Source organism: Camelina sativa, chromosome 3 (assembly GCF_000633955.1).
Source record: "Camelina sativa cultivar DH55 chromosome 3, Cs, whole genome shotgun sequence".
NCBI classification, from domain to species: domain Eukaryota; kingdom Viridiplantae; phylum Streptophyta; class Magnoliopsida; order Brassicales; family Brassicaceae; genus Camelina; species Camelina sativa.
Genome location: NC_025687.1, coordinates 1,352,500 through 1,365,742, shown reverse-complemented (window position 1 = coordinate 1,365,742; position 13,243 = coordinate 1,352,500). Strand labels below are relative to the sequence as shown.

Below are 13,243 nucleotides of genomic sequence, written 5' to 3'. Positions count from 1 at the left end.
AACGTGCATTTGAAACCTTTCTTGTGAGAATACTCCCATTCTTTATTCACAATCCGGAACGCCTGAAAAGAAACAACAAAAAGTTGAGCACTGATATAGTACGAGAGTCGATGATGGAAACCTGCGGTAATGGTTCTGAGTACTTACAATGTCTTCATATGGCGGACCAGCATGGAACCGGATCATACAAGTTTCAGCGCTTGTACCATCTTTTTCGATAGTGTATATGGGAGCCTTGATCTTGTCTACTAAATCCGGGTAGAAGATGTTAAACTTGTACCCTTGAACGATTTTTGGAGGCGGGTTATCGTGATCATAGTGCGTCTGGTTATACTTATTCCATTCATAACCCGTGTGAACCCGATTGAAATACTTAGGTTTTCTTGGCCGATACTTGTCATGCCACCAGTATACCTAGAAGATAGAGAAATTGGCTTTAAAGTTCTAGAAGTTCAAAATTTATGGGTAGAGAGGAGATAAATAGCGATAGGGGTACGTACCTCAGAATCGAGGTTCACTTCAGCATTAGAGCCAAATATGGCATCACCATCCTCCATTGCTCCCATTACTTTCATTGCTTTAAGCTCCAAGTTATCTTCTACAGGTGCTGGCTTTGAGGCCATAGCTTCTTTAAGCCGCTTCTTCTGTTTCTCCAACACAACCATCCGTTTCATTTCCTGTTATAGCCGCAATAATACTATAGGTCAGTAAAAGCATCAACGAATTCATGGGCAAAAGTAAACTGTAGGAACTGATAAAGAGTACCAGTAGCTTCTTGTCTTCCTCGGGATCGATTGCTTCTTCACGATCATCACCGTGCATGAGCTCTGGCGAAAACGAACCAGCTGCTTCTGCTGCCTCATCAGCTTCTTCTTCTTCCGCAATAGGCTCTGGAGAAAATGCTTCTTCAGCATCTGAAAGATTACTATCTTTTATCTCTTCCTCATTTTCTTCCACCACACGTGTTAAGCCATTATTAACTTCTACATCTTCTTCACCCTCTGAAAGTTGCTCGAGGCGATGTAAATGTCTCCTCAGCATCTCAGCGTGTATTTCCTTCAAGCAAGCCTGTTGAACATCAAGATAATCGGTGAGTATGCAAAAAACAAATCTTCTGTTTTCAAAATCCAATATCTCACAATCATGAACAAACAAATACCTTTGCCTTGTATATTTCGAGGCGTTTAAGAACCGCTTCCCAATACTCTACTACTTTCGCTGACCCAGAACGCAGCTGCGATTCGATGTCCATTTGCAGTTCTAAAAGCTCCGCGTGGGTCTTCCCATCGAGAAGTTTTTTCACATCAGCTTCAACACCAGCGTGTAGTCCCCTCTCTTGAGCAAGCAATTCTGCTGGAGGTTCCTCCCCTCGAACTCTAGCTCGATCAAGGGCATCCCTTTTACGAGCTTCAGCTAACTCCCAATCGCATACCACAATAAGTGCCTAAAAATATAATCATATTAAGCATTCATATTTCCAACCGAGAAAAAATAGACAACAAGGGGGTCTACAGAATATATATTTTCCTGATTGCGAAATTCCATACATGAATGCATGCATCACCCAAATGAAATAAATGAGACTGAATAGTAGAAAATACCTCCCAATACTGTACGCGTGTTGGAGTTGCCCGATCCAAATCCAGATACATCTTGATATCATCGCGCAGCTCTTCCATATCTTTAACAGTGAGTCCCTAAATCACACACGTCAGGAAAGAATACGTCAAAATTATGATAATCACAACACTGAATAAATCAAACCAGCAAACTCTTCTTTGTTCACTAAAAGAGAACAACTACACAATCAGAGACTTTGTTTAACGAGAGATCTCGACTCTCCATCTTAAAAGCTCACATTCTGGTTCTCGTTCTTTTAATACTGAGCTAGAAATTCAGCCAAATTCCTATACATAACGATTTTCCGGTAGACTCGCAGGATAATCTATCTTATATCAAGCTTCTTGCCTCTCAACTACTGTCTTAATACAACTGATCCCAAAGACTGAAAAACTAGGCCCGACAAAGTATAGACTTAAGTGAAAAAGCTCCATAACTTTAAACCATTCAACATAATCTTAATAAATACCTTGAAAATTATGTAGGGTTCACTAAGCTCGATATCCAAATCATCTGAACCATCCAAGTGCTTGCAGAGGACGTCGATCGGCTTCAGTCGACCTTCACGTAATCTGATCTCTGACCTCACCTTGCTTTGATCGAAATGGAACTGTACATGAAGGAGATATATCAAGCACCATACACCAAACAAATCTAAAAGAGGAATTTATTGCAAAAACAAAGACATGAAGTTATACCTCTTCCTCTTTCTTCTCCCAATCATGGAACTCAGCTCGAGCACGTTCTCTAGCTAATAATGCCTGCAGATAATAAAACAAGTTTAAGTCAGTAGATATACAGTATGAACCAAATTGGAGAGATGATAGGGTAATATGAAATCTAATCATATCCATCCCTCTGTACCAAACAATTTTGTGAAAAAAGTTAGGGCTCTGTTTATTTTTAACATGAAACAGAATTTACCATTTCTTCCTCATGTCGAGCTTTCTCCACTGCTCTCTCTTCTCTCCTCTTCTTAACTTTTTCAACCTCGGTCTGCGCATTGAACAGAAGTGCTTAAGACATAAACCAGAAAACTCATTCCACCAGAAAAAAATAGCAAATAGTTGAGGGAATCCAGGAAATGAAAAATTCCTGTCTTTCTAATATAATCAGTAACGCTTATTGTACATACCATCCTTTCCCTGGTTCTTCTCTTCTCAGCTTTAGCAGAAAATTCTTCCAGAGGTACTCCTCGGTGAACATCTTTTTCAATCTTCTTCCGCCACACAAACCTGATATCAATAGAATTTCATGCATGAGAATGCAGAATCTTAAAAACCAGTTTATTCACAAGTGTAATCCGAATAAATTGATTCCAAACATTCATATTAAGCCACTTTAGCTACCAACTTATAAAATTTGTACAAGTAGAAAAAAAGAAAGTCGTGCCCTATGATATTTATTTCTCTGGTTAAAACTAGATCTGACAGCCTATTCCTAAAATTATACCAGCAAAAGTCAAAAACAATAACCATACAACCATTTTCTCAGTAGTGATTCACTTACGTCTCAGTGAGATTCGAATCCCCAAACGGGTTTGAATCATTGGAGTACCCCGACACTGACTGAGTCTTCAGTTTCTTAGCTACACGTAATGCCTACAACGAATATAACAAGTAGCATAAAGTTAGCAACCAACTCCAACAGATTCAAGGTGTTAAACAACAAAACAAAGAACACAAACAACGTAACAGAAAACAAAACAATTACCTTCCTCTGGGCCTTTTTGGACATATAATCCTTGATTTTATCCTCCGAGTAAGCCTTAGATGAAGATCTCTTTTTACTCTTCCGTCCATCATCACTGTCAGTGGATTCATCACTCGATCTGCTACGGCGTCGGGTCCGACGACTGCTGCTGCCTTTACTCCTCCTGGAACTCCTGGGAGGCGACAAATTATCAGAACCATCTGAGTCAGAAGTGTAAGACTCAGACTCAGACCCAGAATCGGATTCATCTCTCCGCTTCTTCTGCTTTCCACGCCTATCTCTCTTACTCTTACCATGAGAACCCATATCTCTGTCCAAGATGAAATTTATCAGTTCCACATCTATCGAAGACAATTCCTCATGAATTCAAATTAAAAAAAAAAAAATACAAAACCTAATTAACCAATTTTGGATGATAACAACTGCGAAATCAAAGGCTAAACGTTTTCTAGATAACGAAACTGATGCATAGAGAATTAGCAGAAAGCAGGAACACTCATTGCGGTATTCAATTTCCCCCCGACAACTAATCCAGACCTCTACGATTTGAAAACTAAGGAAAAGCTCATACACTCACGAGCAGTAAGAAAAATAAACCTAAGCAAAAACGATTGAACCAATTAACAGCGGAAGGAGAAGAGTAATTGCAAACCTAGCTGCTGAAGAAGATCTGAAACCAGTGGCGGTAGTTACGGGGGTGATTTTTCGGCGACTGAGCGACGGTGGCGAAGGCGGTATAAACTTCTCAACCCCGATGAATGGGATCTCCTCTCCAAGGCAAACAAAGGGTTTAGATTTAACAGGTTTCAGGGATAATTTCGTCTTTCACTCACATTTATTTTCTATTTTTTCTTCAAGGGTTTTTTTTTAATTATATATAATCTGTTATTTTAGAAACCGACATCGTTTTATAAAATAAAGTTTTAAAATTTAAAAGAAATTACATTTTCCTTTGGCTGTTATTATTGATACAAAAATTTCAAATACAACAAAAAAGACAGCAATTGGTGTCAAAACAATACGTACGCATACATATATATTCTTTAACGAGCACAAGAGTATATTGCAGCAGCTAGACAAACACAAAATGTCATCTGTTCCCAAGTGTCCTTGTTCATATGTGAATTACCAATCATCGGTAATAAGCCATGTGTCTTGATGACCTGAAAGGAGAGTTATCGAGTGGAGACGGTTTCCATGCTGCCACCGGCTTTTTCTTCTTCTTCACGACTTTGATTTCAGACCGGAGCCAAGATTCTACCACGGAGAGGAGGTTGGGTGCACTTTTCAGCTCCTCAATATCTGCCATTTTCGATAAACCATTTAGCTCACCGTCCTGAATATAGGCCAAATGTGTCGCCCATGTCTCTAGCCCGTCGAATATGTGAGTTGCATATACAATCGTAGCTCCTCTCTGAGTTGACCAATAGTGTTATTATATAAACAAGTCAAAGATCATGTACTAACCAAACCACTGGCTAATGCACAATAACAAACTCAAGAGAGCATTATTAAACTGCATCTACTCGTCTGAATGCTATAAAACCTTGTTCATTTGGCTTCTTTTGGTTAAAGTGTGAGCAGTAATCTTCCCAACTAACAAGTGCTCTAGAACTCAAGAAGTGAAACTATAAAAACCGGTACAAGTTCTCTTCTTTTATATTTGCATTTGAAACTGCATGGTACTAGTAACTTTCCCAGTTTTGGCACTAACACAGATCATAGACATGCTAAGACCTGATAGGCTAATAGTAATCATAGGTAACATCACTTAGCAGCAACCAATATGGAAGGCTTGTCCTTGTATAATTAAGCATAATATTCCAGTTACTAACCGATAGAAGGGTGCACGCAATCGTAGGAACATAAGAGATATTAAAGAGGTAAACAGAATAATACCTGATCACATTCTTCTACGAAGAATTTCAACAAATCCATCCTTGCAACGACGTCAAGGTCCACAGTGACCTCATCGAGTAATAATACCTGCGATCAAATGAGATAATTAATAAGAAGTTTTTAAAATCAGGGTCAGCAATGATGAAAAAAAGTAGAAAACAAGATTCTCTTTTATTAAAGCCAGATGAGAACATAACTAACTAGGACCAAGTGAAATTTTAGAGGATGCAGAGTAACCAGCCAGCCTCTCTGAAACAATGTTCTTTTTACCTTGAATGGATGTAAAAGACCCATGCATATCTGTACTCGCCGTTTCTGCCCATCAGAAACCTTATGCATACGCCATTGAAGATTAATATCAAGAAGATCGATCAATTTTTCTCTTCTTACAGGATCAATCCCTTCAACTAGTAGGACAACAAAACGAAAATCTCCTTCAGTCTAAGCCTGAAAAAGGTGGTAAATAAAAGAGAAAAAAAAAAAAAAACCAAATTACAGATATCATTGCTATAGGGAAGCGAATATTACCTCCAAATATCATATGCTCTGCTGAAAAGTCTCCTTGAAGAGGAACCTCGCCCTGAAAATTAGCAGAATCAAGAAAGTAAGCAAACTCAGCTAGATAATGTTACTCCCTAAGCAATCAAATTCCTGAAAGATCTCACAAAAAAGCATGAGAAGAAATGGAAGCAGAGAGAACAGTAGGGAAGACAACTCACAGCTGAACCAACGGTTTTACTCCATGAACCTCCAAGATAAGACAAGTCACCACTGCAAACAAGTTGAGTATCATGGAAAGCCGAACGGCTAAGAACTTGTACAACGTTTTTTCCTCCCACCATATGTTTTCCAGCCAAAATCTTCAATAAGGTTGTCTTGCCTGAACCAAAGAGTTCCAAAGGAACAAAAAGCCTTAGTGTTCCAGAAGAACCAAATCAAAACCCACAATTTTAATAGCTTGAAGTAGCACCTATTGCAATTTCCTCAAGCTAATCGTAGGCATATGATCACATACACATCTTAACTTTTATGATTCAAAAAAAGGGTAAACTAAATTCTACGACGACTATCAAAAAAAAAAACCGACCTAAGAAGGAAAGAAGCCCCAATAAAATAGTAAATTGCAGAGGCAGAGGGCCAATTTCAAAGTTGAAAACTCTGAATTAAATCAGAAGAAGAAGGATGTCTTTACCAGATCCATTGGCACCAACGAGAAGGCAGCGAGAGCCAGCTGGGAGATCGAGGTTGAAGTCGAAGAATATAGGATCCTCAACTTCGTATGCAAACTGCATACCGCTAACTATAATGGCGTCATCGCCACTCGCCGTCGCATCTTTCTCCTCCGCCATTTTTTTTCAGTAGTTGGTGGACGGACCGACGTTGTTCACTTTTGGTCAAATTATGCGGTCCTTCTAAATATGTTTCGTTCAACGTTCAATCCACGTAATACCAATATATTTTTGCCACGTCATTACGACTTTTTTCTCTTTCCACGTCGCCACCGCCACATCAGTATTCTAGTCATCACGCAATATCAACCAAATACGACGGCATATTCTGAATGACTATAAAAGGTGTTGCTGTATATTTTTGTTTTTGTACTATCTTTCTTGTCCATTTGCTTTATCATGCAAATTGCAAATAGATTTCAGCATTTAGTTTTCTTCAGTTTAGGAAATTATAAGTACGTAGAAACAAAGAAGAACTTATGAAAAATCCTCTTTTAATATATTAATATCTCAGTGGCCCAGATGATAATGATTAGTGATAATTTGATAATGTAACAAAGATGATTGTAAGGGAAGGAAGAAAGAAAAATAAAACAGAGGGAGTATGGGATTACAAAGAAACACAACATCAAACTTACCAGTAACATACATCAAAAAGACTGTTGGCTTTTCACCATTGTCTCATGCTCTCAAGTCACAAGAAGATGAAGCCGGACGGACTTGTCCACCAACCAACTTAAAATTTTACACTCCATTGATCAGAAAGCTGCCCAACCTGATGCAGCTCCTGTTGACTTGGTCGATCCTGATCCCGCCGTTGAAGGAAGATTCTTCTGCAGAGAGTATTACCATACCAAGAATAATTGAGAGTAACTAACGAAAAAAAAAATATAAATGCTATTAAGAAGACAAGTTTTTTTTATTACCTTAAGCTGAGTTAGATCAGATAGAGGCTCGTTCCTGCGTCTTGTATTATCAATAGAATCTTTGCAGCCATCAGATGCAATCCTTGACGCGACGGGATCGTTTGGTGGTGGCGGTAAAGGAGACCTGGTTACTCCAGCAGCTTTGGGAGGTGGCGCAAGTGCTAGTGGTTTTGGCTTCCCGGTTCCTGAAAGAGCAGCTGAGAGCATCCCAGTGCCATTTGTTGTTGGTTTGGGTTTCACGTTGATTCTTATGGTTTCACCTTCCTTTTAAACACACAACAACCAAATGGTAAGATAGAATTTAGCATTACTAAGATAAACAAAACCAAAAGATCACTCTCTTCTACTAGGAAGTAGGAACGGCTTAAACAAAAATCTTAATTATAATGAGCAAGAACTCCAATCACATTGGGGTTCATAAATCAGGGACACCAATAAGATCTTTGCAATGAGAAAGATAGTTATACATTGAATCAATCAATTCTACATAGATCTGATAGCTTCAATCAGATAGATAACGCACTGATCTCTTCTTATCTTAATTAATCCCTTAAGCTTACGGAACAGATGAGTTTACCTTCAATCTGTGATTAACGGCGGGATGTATATCGATATGATTATCGCTCTCACTCGTCTCTCCGGTCTCCTTCTCTTTCTCCCTCCTAACGTACTTTTCATGATCCGATAACGCCACATTGAAATCAAACGCTTCGTTCCTCTCAGCGAACCCTAGCCCGATAAACGCATACTTCCCTCTCCCGTCATCGATCCTGAGAACGAAATACCTAGACNCAGAGGGAGTATGGGATTACAAAGAAACACAACATCAAACTTACCAGTAACATACATCAAAAAGACTGTTGGCTTTTCACCATTGTCTCATGCTCTCAAGTCACAAGAAGATGAAGCCGGACGGACTTGTCCACCAACCAACTTAAAATTTTACACTCCATTGATCAGAAAGCTGCCCAACCTGATGCAGCTCCTGTTGACTTGGTCGATCCTGATCCCGCCGTTGAAGGAAGATTCTTCTGCAGAGAGTATTACCATACCAAGAATAATTGAGAGTAACTAACGAAAAAAAAAATATAAATGCTATTAAGAAGACAAGTTTTTTTTATTACCTTAAGCTGAGTTAGATCAGATAGAGGCTCGTTCCTGCGTCTTGTATTATCAATAGAATCTTTGCAGCCATCAGATGCAATCCTTGACGCGACGGGATCGTTTGGTGGTGGCGGTAAAGGAGACCTGGTTACTCCAGCAGCTTTGGGAGGTGGCGCAAGTGCTAGTGGTTTTGGCTTCCCGGTTCCTGAAAGAGCAGCTGAGAGCATCCCAGTGCCATTTGTTGTTGGTTTGGGTTTCACGTTGATTCTTATGGTTTCACCTTCCTTTTAAACACACAACAACCAAATGGTAAGATAGAATTTAGCATTACTAAGATAAACAAAACCAAAAGATCACTCTCTTCTACTAGGAAGTAGGAACGGCTTAAACAAAAATCTTAATTATAATGAGCAAGAACTCCAATCACATTGGGGTTCATAAATCAGGGACACCAATAAGATCTTTGCAATGAGAAAGATAGTTATACATTGAATCAATCAATTCTACATAGATCTGATAGCTTCAATCAGATAGATAACGCACTGATCTCTTCTTATCTTAATTAATCCCTTAAGCTTACGGAACAGATGAGTTTACCTTCAATCTGTGATTAACGGCGGGATGTATATCGATATGATTATCGCTCTCACTCGTCTCTCCGGTCTCCTTCTCTTTCTCCCTCCTAACGTACTTTTCATGATCCGATAACGCCACATTGAAATCAAACGCTTCGTTCCTCTCAGCGAACCCTAGCCCGATAAACGCATACTTCCCTCTCCCGTCATCGATCCTGAGAACGAAATACCTAGACGAATCGAGGGACGGCTCGACGGAGTTCTCCCTCCGTCCAGGATCCACGAAACAGGCAGCGAACAGATCGCCGGAATTCGAATCCTCGAGACGGATCTCGCATCGATCCTTGCACGATACGACGCGGAGCCTACCGGACCAGATCTTATCGGATTGAAGCCACTCGCCGCACTTGTATCCGCCGGATGTGGTTCGCGGCGGGATCTTGTAAACGGAAACCTCTCGCACCACGAGGAGTGTGTGCTCGAATGACTCTTCCTCCTCTTCTTCCTCGAACGACATCGAAATCTGCCAAATCTCAGAGCCTCTCTCTCTGACGAGTTTCGGAGAAAGACGTGTGTGATCGTTGCGGACTTTGAAAGCTTTCTTACGAGACCAGACCGGAACCTCTTTATTTTTTTCCTTTTTTTAATTATTTAACTTTCTTACCATTATCCTTTTAAATTTTATAATTATAATACACTCTCTAATCAACGTAATCATAAAACCTAATCATGAATAGGTTGATTAGTTTAACAATAAGAAACTTTTAACATTCTATAATTGTCTTTCTATCAAACTTAAATTATTGCCATTGAAGCTTTATGAAAGTTGGTTATTACTAGTCACATATTTATTTATTTCATTGACTGGAAAAAACTAAATAACATCGATCGTAATAAGAAGCAAAAGCAAAAGCGTAAGCTTAAGAGGAAGAGCTTGGTGTCATAGCCAACATTGCCTCTTGCTGGCTGAACTTGATCCTTTTTGCTTCTTCCTCGGTCACTCCATACGAGGCTTTGACCACATCCAAGGGGACTGCTCTCAAATACGATGTTTGCCCGCTGAGCGTGTTAATGTAAGCGTTGTCGTTGGTCTTGAACGATATCCACTCAAAACCCGTTTCACCAGCGGTTTTCACAACCGCAAAGCCCTGTGGAATCACAAGTAGTTGACCTTGTCCCACTTGCTCATTGAACACTGACTGACCATTGTCGTCCACCACTTGTATCTTGGCTTGACCGCCTGTGACATATAACACCGTGTGCGCGTTTGCGGTCCACTGTGGCAACACCATTCCTCCCTATATCCACGAAAATTCATTATATGCAACAGAAAGAATATAGTCGTTTTGCCCGATTTCTAAAATTGATACTTACGCTGTATAGATAACCTCTAACGGCGTTAAGTCTGACTTGACGTAGAACGGGGAGATTGAGGCTGTTGAGAGTGCTCATTCTTCCGGCTCGTGTGCTAAAAAGGTCGGACCGTTCTGGATCTTCAATATTCTCATGAAGCCTAGCCGTGCAATAAGTCTCTTCGATGCCATTAGCTATGCCATCTTGCTGCCACTGTCGTGGCTGTGGGATGACGAAATGGAGCGGACCGTTTGCTCGGACTATGTTTCCTCTGTTGTCTTGCTGGTTCTGAAGCTGCTTAGCTGTCTCGATGTCGATTTTGAATGCTTCCGCGATTATGTTTGCGTCGAAACCGCTAAAAGCATTGTTGCCTGATGGCCAGTTTAATGGTTGTTGTTGCTCTTCTTCCTGTGTTCTGCTCCCGGCTAGTTGGAACATCTACATATGAACGATTATTCACAACATAATTACATGCATAATGTGTTACATATAAATCCCTGCTTAGTCAATCACTCTTTATTCATATTGTGCTAGCCATAATTAATAAAGTCTGCATGCAATATAAATTTGGTATTCTTCTTGAATTTGACAATTACCCTAGGGACTTGGTCAAGCTGGTTTTCTCTGTTGGTAACATCAAGAACGATGACAATGACAACATCGGAATCTCCACTATTGTACCACCACTGTGAAACTCCCGCAAGCAAAGCAAACACATCTCCTCGCCTGAAGTTCTCCAACTTCTGGTGCATGTCCTCAAAACGTCGTTGCCGGTCGCCTCCTCCTCCTCCTCTTCCTGATGCTTCAATATCTTCATAAGTCTCAGGACAACCAGAAGCAATCGTTCCTATCACTCCTTCTCCTGCAAACAAAAAAAAAACAAAATTAATTCCACATTTTGAGATTTTTCTATAAGTTTGCGAGTTTTTAGTTAAAATTAAAAGAATTTATCATCAAAGTTAGATAGAAAACAAGATATAATTTTTGAAAATTTTTGTACAAAAAGTTTAAGTGCTACATTATAAGAATTCACTATTATAGAAAGTATAAAAAAAAGGAGGAATAAAACAAATATTTTGGTACATAGATGTATTTATTTCCTTACCTTGGACAACGTAAGCGAGAGCAGGTGGGCTAAAGAAAGCTGGCAAAAAAATGGAATTGGACTGAAGGGTGATGCGAACCACTGTCACACCGGCGCATTGGAGCTCTGGGCTCATGTGGTCCCATACTTCCATCTGACCGGCTTCAAACTTGGTTGCCTGGGCTGGAGCGAGGCTGTTGATTTGGCTAAAATGGCATGCGTTTGGAAACGGCGTCTCTTGCTGACGTGCCTCGCCGCCATGGAAGAAGAGGAGAAGTGAGAGTGAGACGACGGTGAGAAGAGAAAACAAAAGCTTATGCATTTTTTGTTTTTCTTTCGTATAAAAAATTTAGGGGGTCAGAGAGTGGTAAGGGTAAATGGTATTTAAAGGAGGTGGTTAGTGTTATACCCTGGTTACATACAAATGAATATGTGTATTTTCTAAAAAAATGTAGATTTAAACTGCTTTATTACCATCATTTACTTTGTAGGTGCATTATTAAATTAACTTTCGACGTGAATTTTGGTAAATCAATGGACTAACTTATAAGGTCTATTTACTTCTGTCCATCTGGATTGCTAATAATTTGTTCTGAGAAACGTTCAAGATATCTTATGACTGTATATAATTAAATATATTATGTTCATAAATTAGTCAATAAATGGACAAAAAAAAAAATTGTCAGTAAATTTGAGGTTAAAGTATACGGATACTCAAGATTGACACATTGTGATAGCAATGGCACAGTCTGTATTCTAACACATCATCTTGCCATGTATGCCAAATGTCCCCATGTTGTACATTTAATCATTCTATGTATTGTATAAAGAACGAAAATGACAATAAACTGTGTACCTTTTGTGGTATGAATGTTAATATAATGACATAATTTAATAAGATTGATGCTATATAGTATTTCCTTATAAAATAAACGTTTTAAATTTAACAAACATTAATTCTTAAATCATAATTTTTGGGGTTCGACTACTGTGAACTTGTCATTAGCTAGATAAATAGTGGTTAATGATATTCCGGTTATTAGTGCGTAATTGTTCTTTGTTGGCAGTAATACTGCTAAAATCATGCATGCGTTTTAAATCCACACACGAGCCATCATGTGCGTTTCAGGTTTTCATCAGTCTACATATAATTTTTTGTTCGTGAATAAAAAGAGTATAACACTATCAATATTAGTAGATGCATATATATACACATGTGGAAGTGTATAATTTAAAATTAATTTCCTCGAAATGCATATGGTGTACTGTAATATCCAAATTATAATGGAGTTTAAGTTGTTAAATATCGCAAGTATTAAATAGTCGATTAATGACAGAGATTTATAATATAAATCTAAAACCTCAGTATTGTTTTAATACTCCTTTGAAATCGCTAAATAGCATTCTGAAATTACCAAGATGGCAAGATATAGTGTTATCCAAAAAGTTAATTAAAAGCGAAGACTTCAGAATTTATTCAGTAACGAGTTACATGTACGGAGTCAACGATCGCTTCTATACGACGTTCGTTGTTCTACACTAGTGTCCTAATAAAAACTCGAAACAAAACCGTGCCCTTAAGCGTTTGAACTTTCTTTTCTACATTATTATTCTTATTATTACAAACCGAACTGTAGATTCAAACGCTATTCCACCACGAGCTCATCAAGCCTCAAACCCTAGGCCTTCCATAGCTCATCGGACCACTGCTGTGAGTCAATGTGGTCTCCATCGTGCTAA

The 13,243-nt window shown here is 39.0% G+C and overlaps 5 protein-coding genes across 5 annotated transcripts in view; all 5 read right to left on the bottom strand.

The window, feature by feature from the left end:
* LOC104761360 (cactin) overlaps positions 1-4,131 on the bottom strand; it is a 10,442-nt gene extending 6,311 nt beyond the window's left edge. Inside the window, exons 1-12 of the mRNA XM_010484438.2 lie at positions 3,986-4,131; positions 3,334-3,643; positions 3,130-3,221; positions 2,756-2,855; positions 2,545-2,616; positions 2,319-2,381; positions 2,090-2,230; positions 1,602-1,697; positions 1,160-1,444; positions 766-1,068; positions 501-677; positions 361-414 (exon numbers count right to left, since the gene is read on the bottom strand). Of these exons, the coding sequence (XP_010482740.1) occupies positions 361-414; positions 501-677; positions 766-1,068; positions 1,160-1,444; positions 1,602-1,697; positions 2,090-2,230; positions 2,319-2,381; positions 2,545-2,616; positions 2,756-2,855; positions 3,130-3,221; positions 3,334-3,639 (1,689 nt within the window). The 5' untranslated portion in view covers positions 3,640-3,643; positions 3,986-4,131. The remainder of the gene's footprint in view (positions 1-360; positions 415-500; positions 678-765; positions 1,069-1,159; positions 1,445-1,601; positions 1,698-2,089; positions 2,231-2,318; positions 2,382-2,544; positions 2,617-2,755; positions 2,856-3,129; positions 3,222-3,333; positions 3,644-3,985) is intronic.
* Positions 4,240-6,845, bottom strand: LOC104761331 (ABC transporter I family member 19). The gene is made up of 6 exons (XM_010484409.2): positions 6,425-6,845; positions 5,952-6,112; positions 5,761-5,812; positions 5,503-5,639; positions 5,233-5,319; positions 4,240-4,747 (listed from the first exon to the last, which is right to left on the bottom strand). Exons 1-6 carry the CDS (start codon positions 6,579-6,581, stop codon positions 4,466-4,468), a joined length of 876 nt encoding a protein of 291 aa, XP_010482711.1. The 5' UTR covers positions 6,582-6,845; the 3' UTR covers positions 4,240-4,465.
* Positions 6,954-8,262, bottom strand: LOC104761341 (uncharacterized protein At1g03900). The gene is made up of 4 exons (XM_010484419.2): positions 8,246-8,262; positions 7,965-8,172; positions 7,388-7,651; positions 6,954-7,294 (listed from the first exon to the last, which is right to left on the bottom strand). Exons 1-4 carry the CDS (start codon positions 8,260-8,262, stop codon positions 7,220-7,222), a joined length of 564 nt encoding a protein of 187 aa, XP_010482721.2. The 3' UTR covers positions 6,954-7,219.
* LOC104761352 (uncharacterized protein At1g03900) lies at positions 8,180-9,687 on the bottom strand. Its single transcript, XM_010484428.2, has 3 exons — positions 9,089-9,687; positions 8,512-8,775; positions 8,180-8,418 (listed from the first exon to the last, which is right to left on the bottom strand). The coding sequence occupies exons 1-3, from the start codon at positions 9,581-9,583 to the stop codon at positions 8,344-8,346; spliced, it is 834 nt and encodes a 277-aa protein (XP_010482730.1). The 5' UTR covers positions 9,584-9,687; the 3' UTR covers positions 8,180-8,343.
* Positions 9,845-11,871, bottom strand: LOC104761322 (12S seed storage protein CRD-like). Its single transcript, XM_010484397.2, has 4 exons — positions 11,525-11,871; positions 11,016-11,281; positions 10,441-10,857; positions 9,845-10,364 (listed from the first exon to the last, which is right to left on the bottom strand). Exons 1-4 carry the CDS (start codon positions 11,823-11,825, stop codon positions 9,987-9,989), a joined length of 1,362 nt encoding a protein of 453 aa, XP_010482699.1. The 5' UTR covers positions 11,826-11,871; the 3' UTR covers positions 9,845-9,986.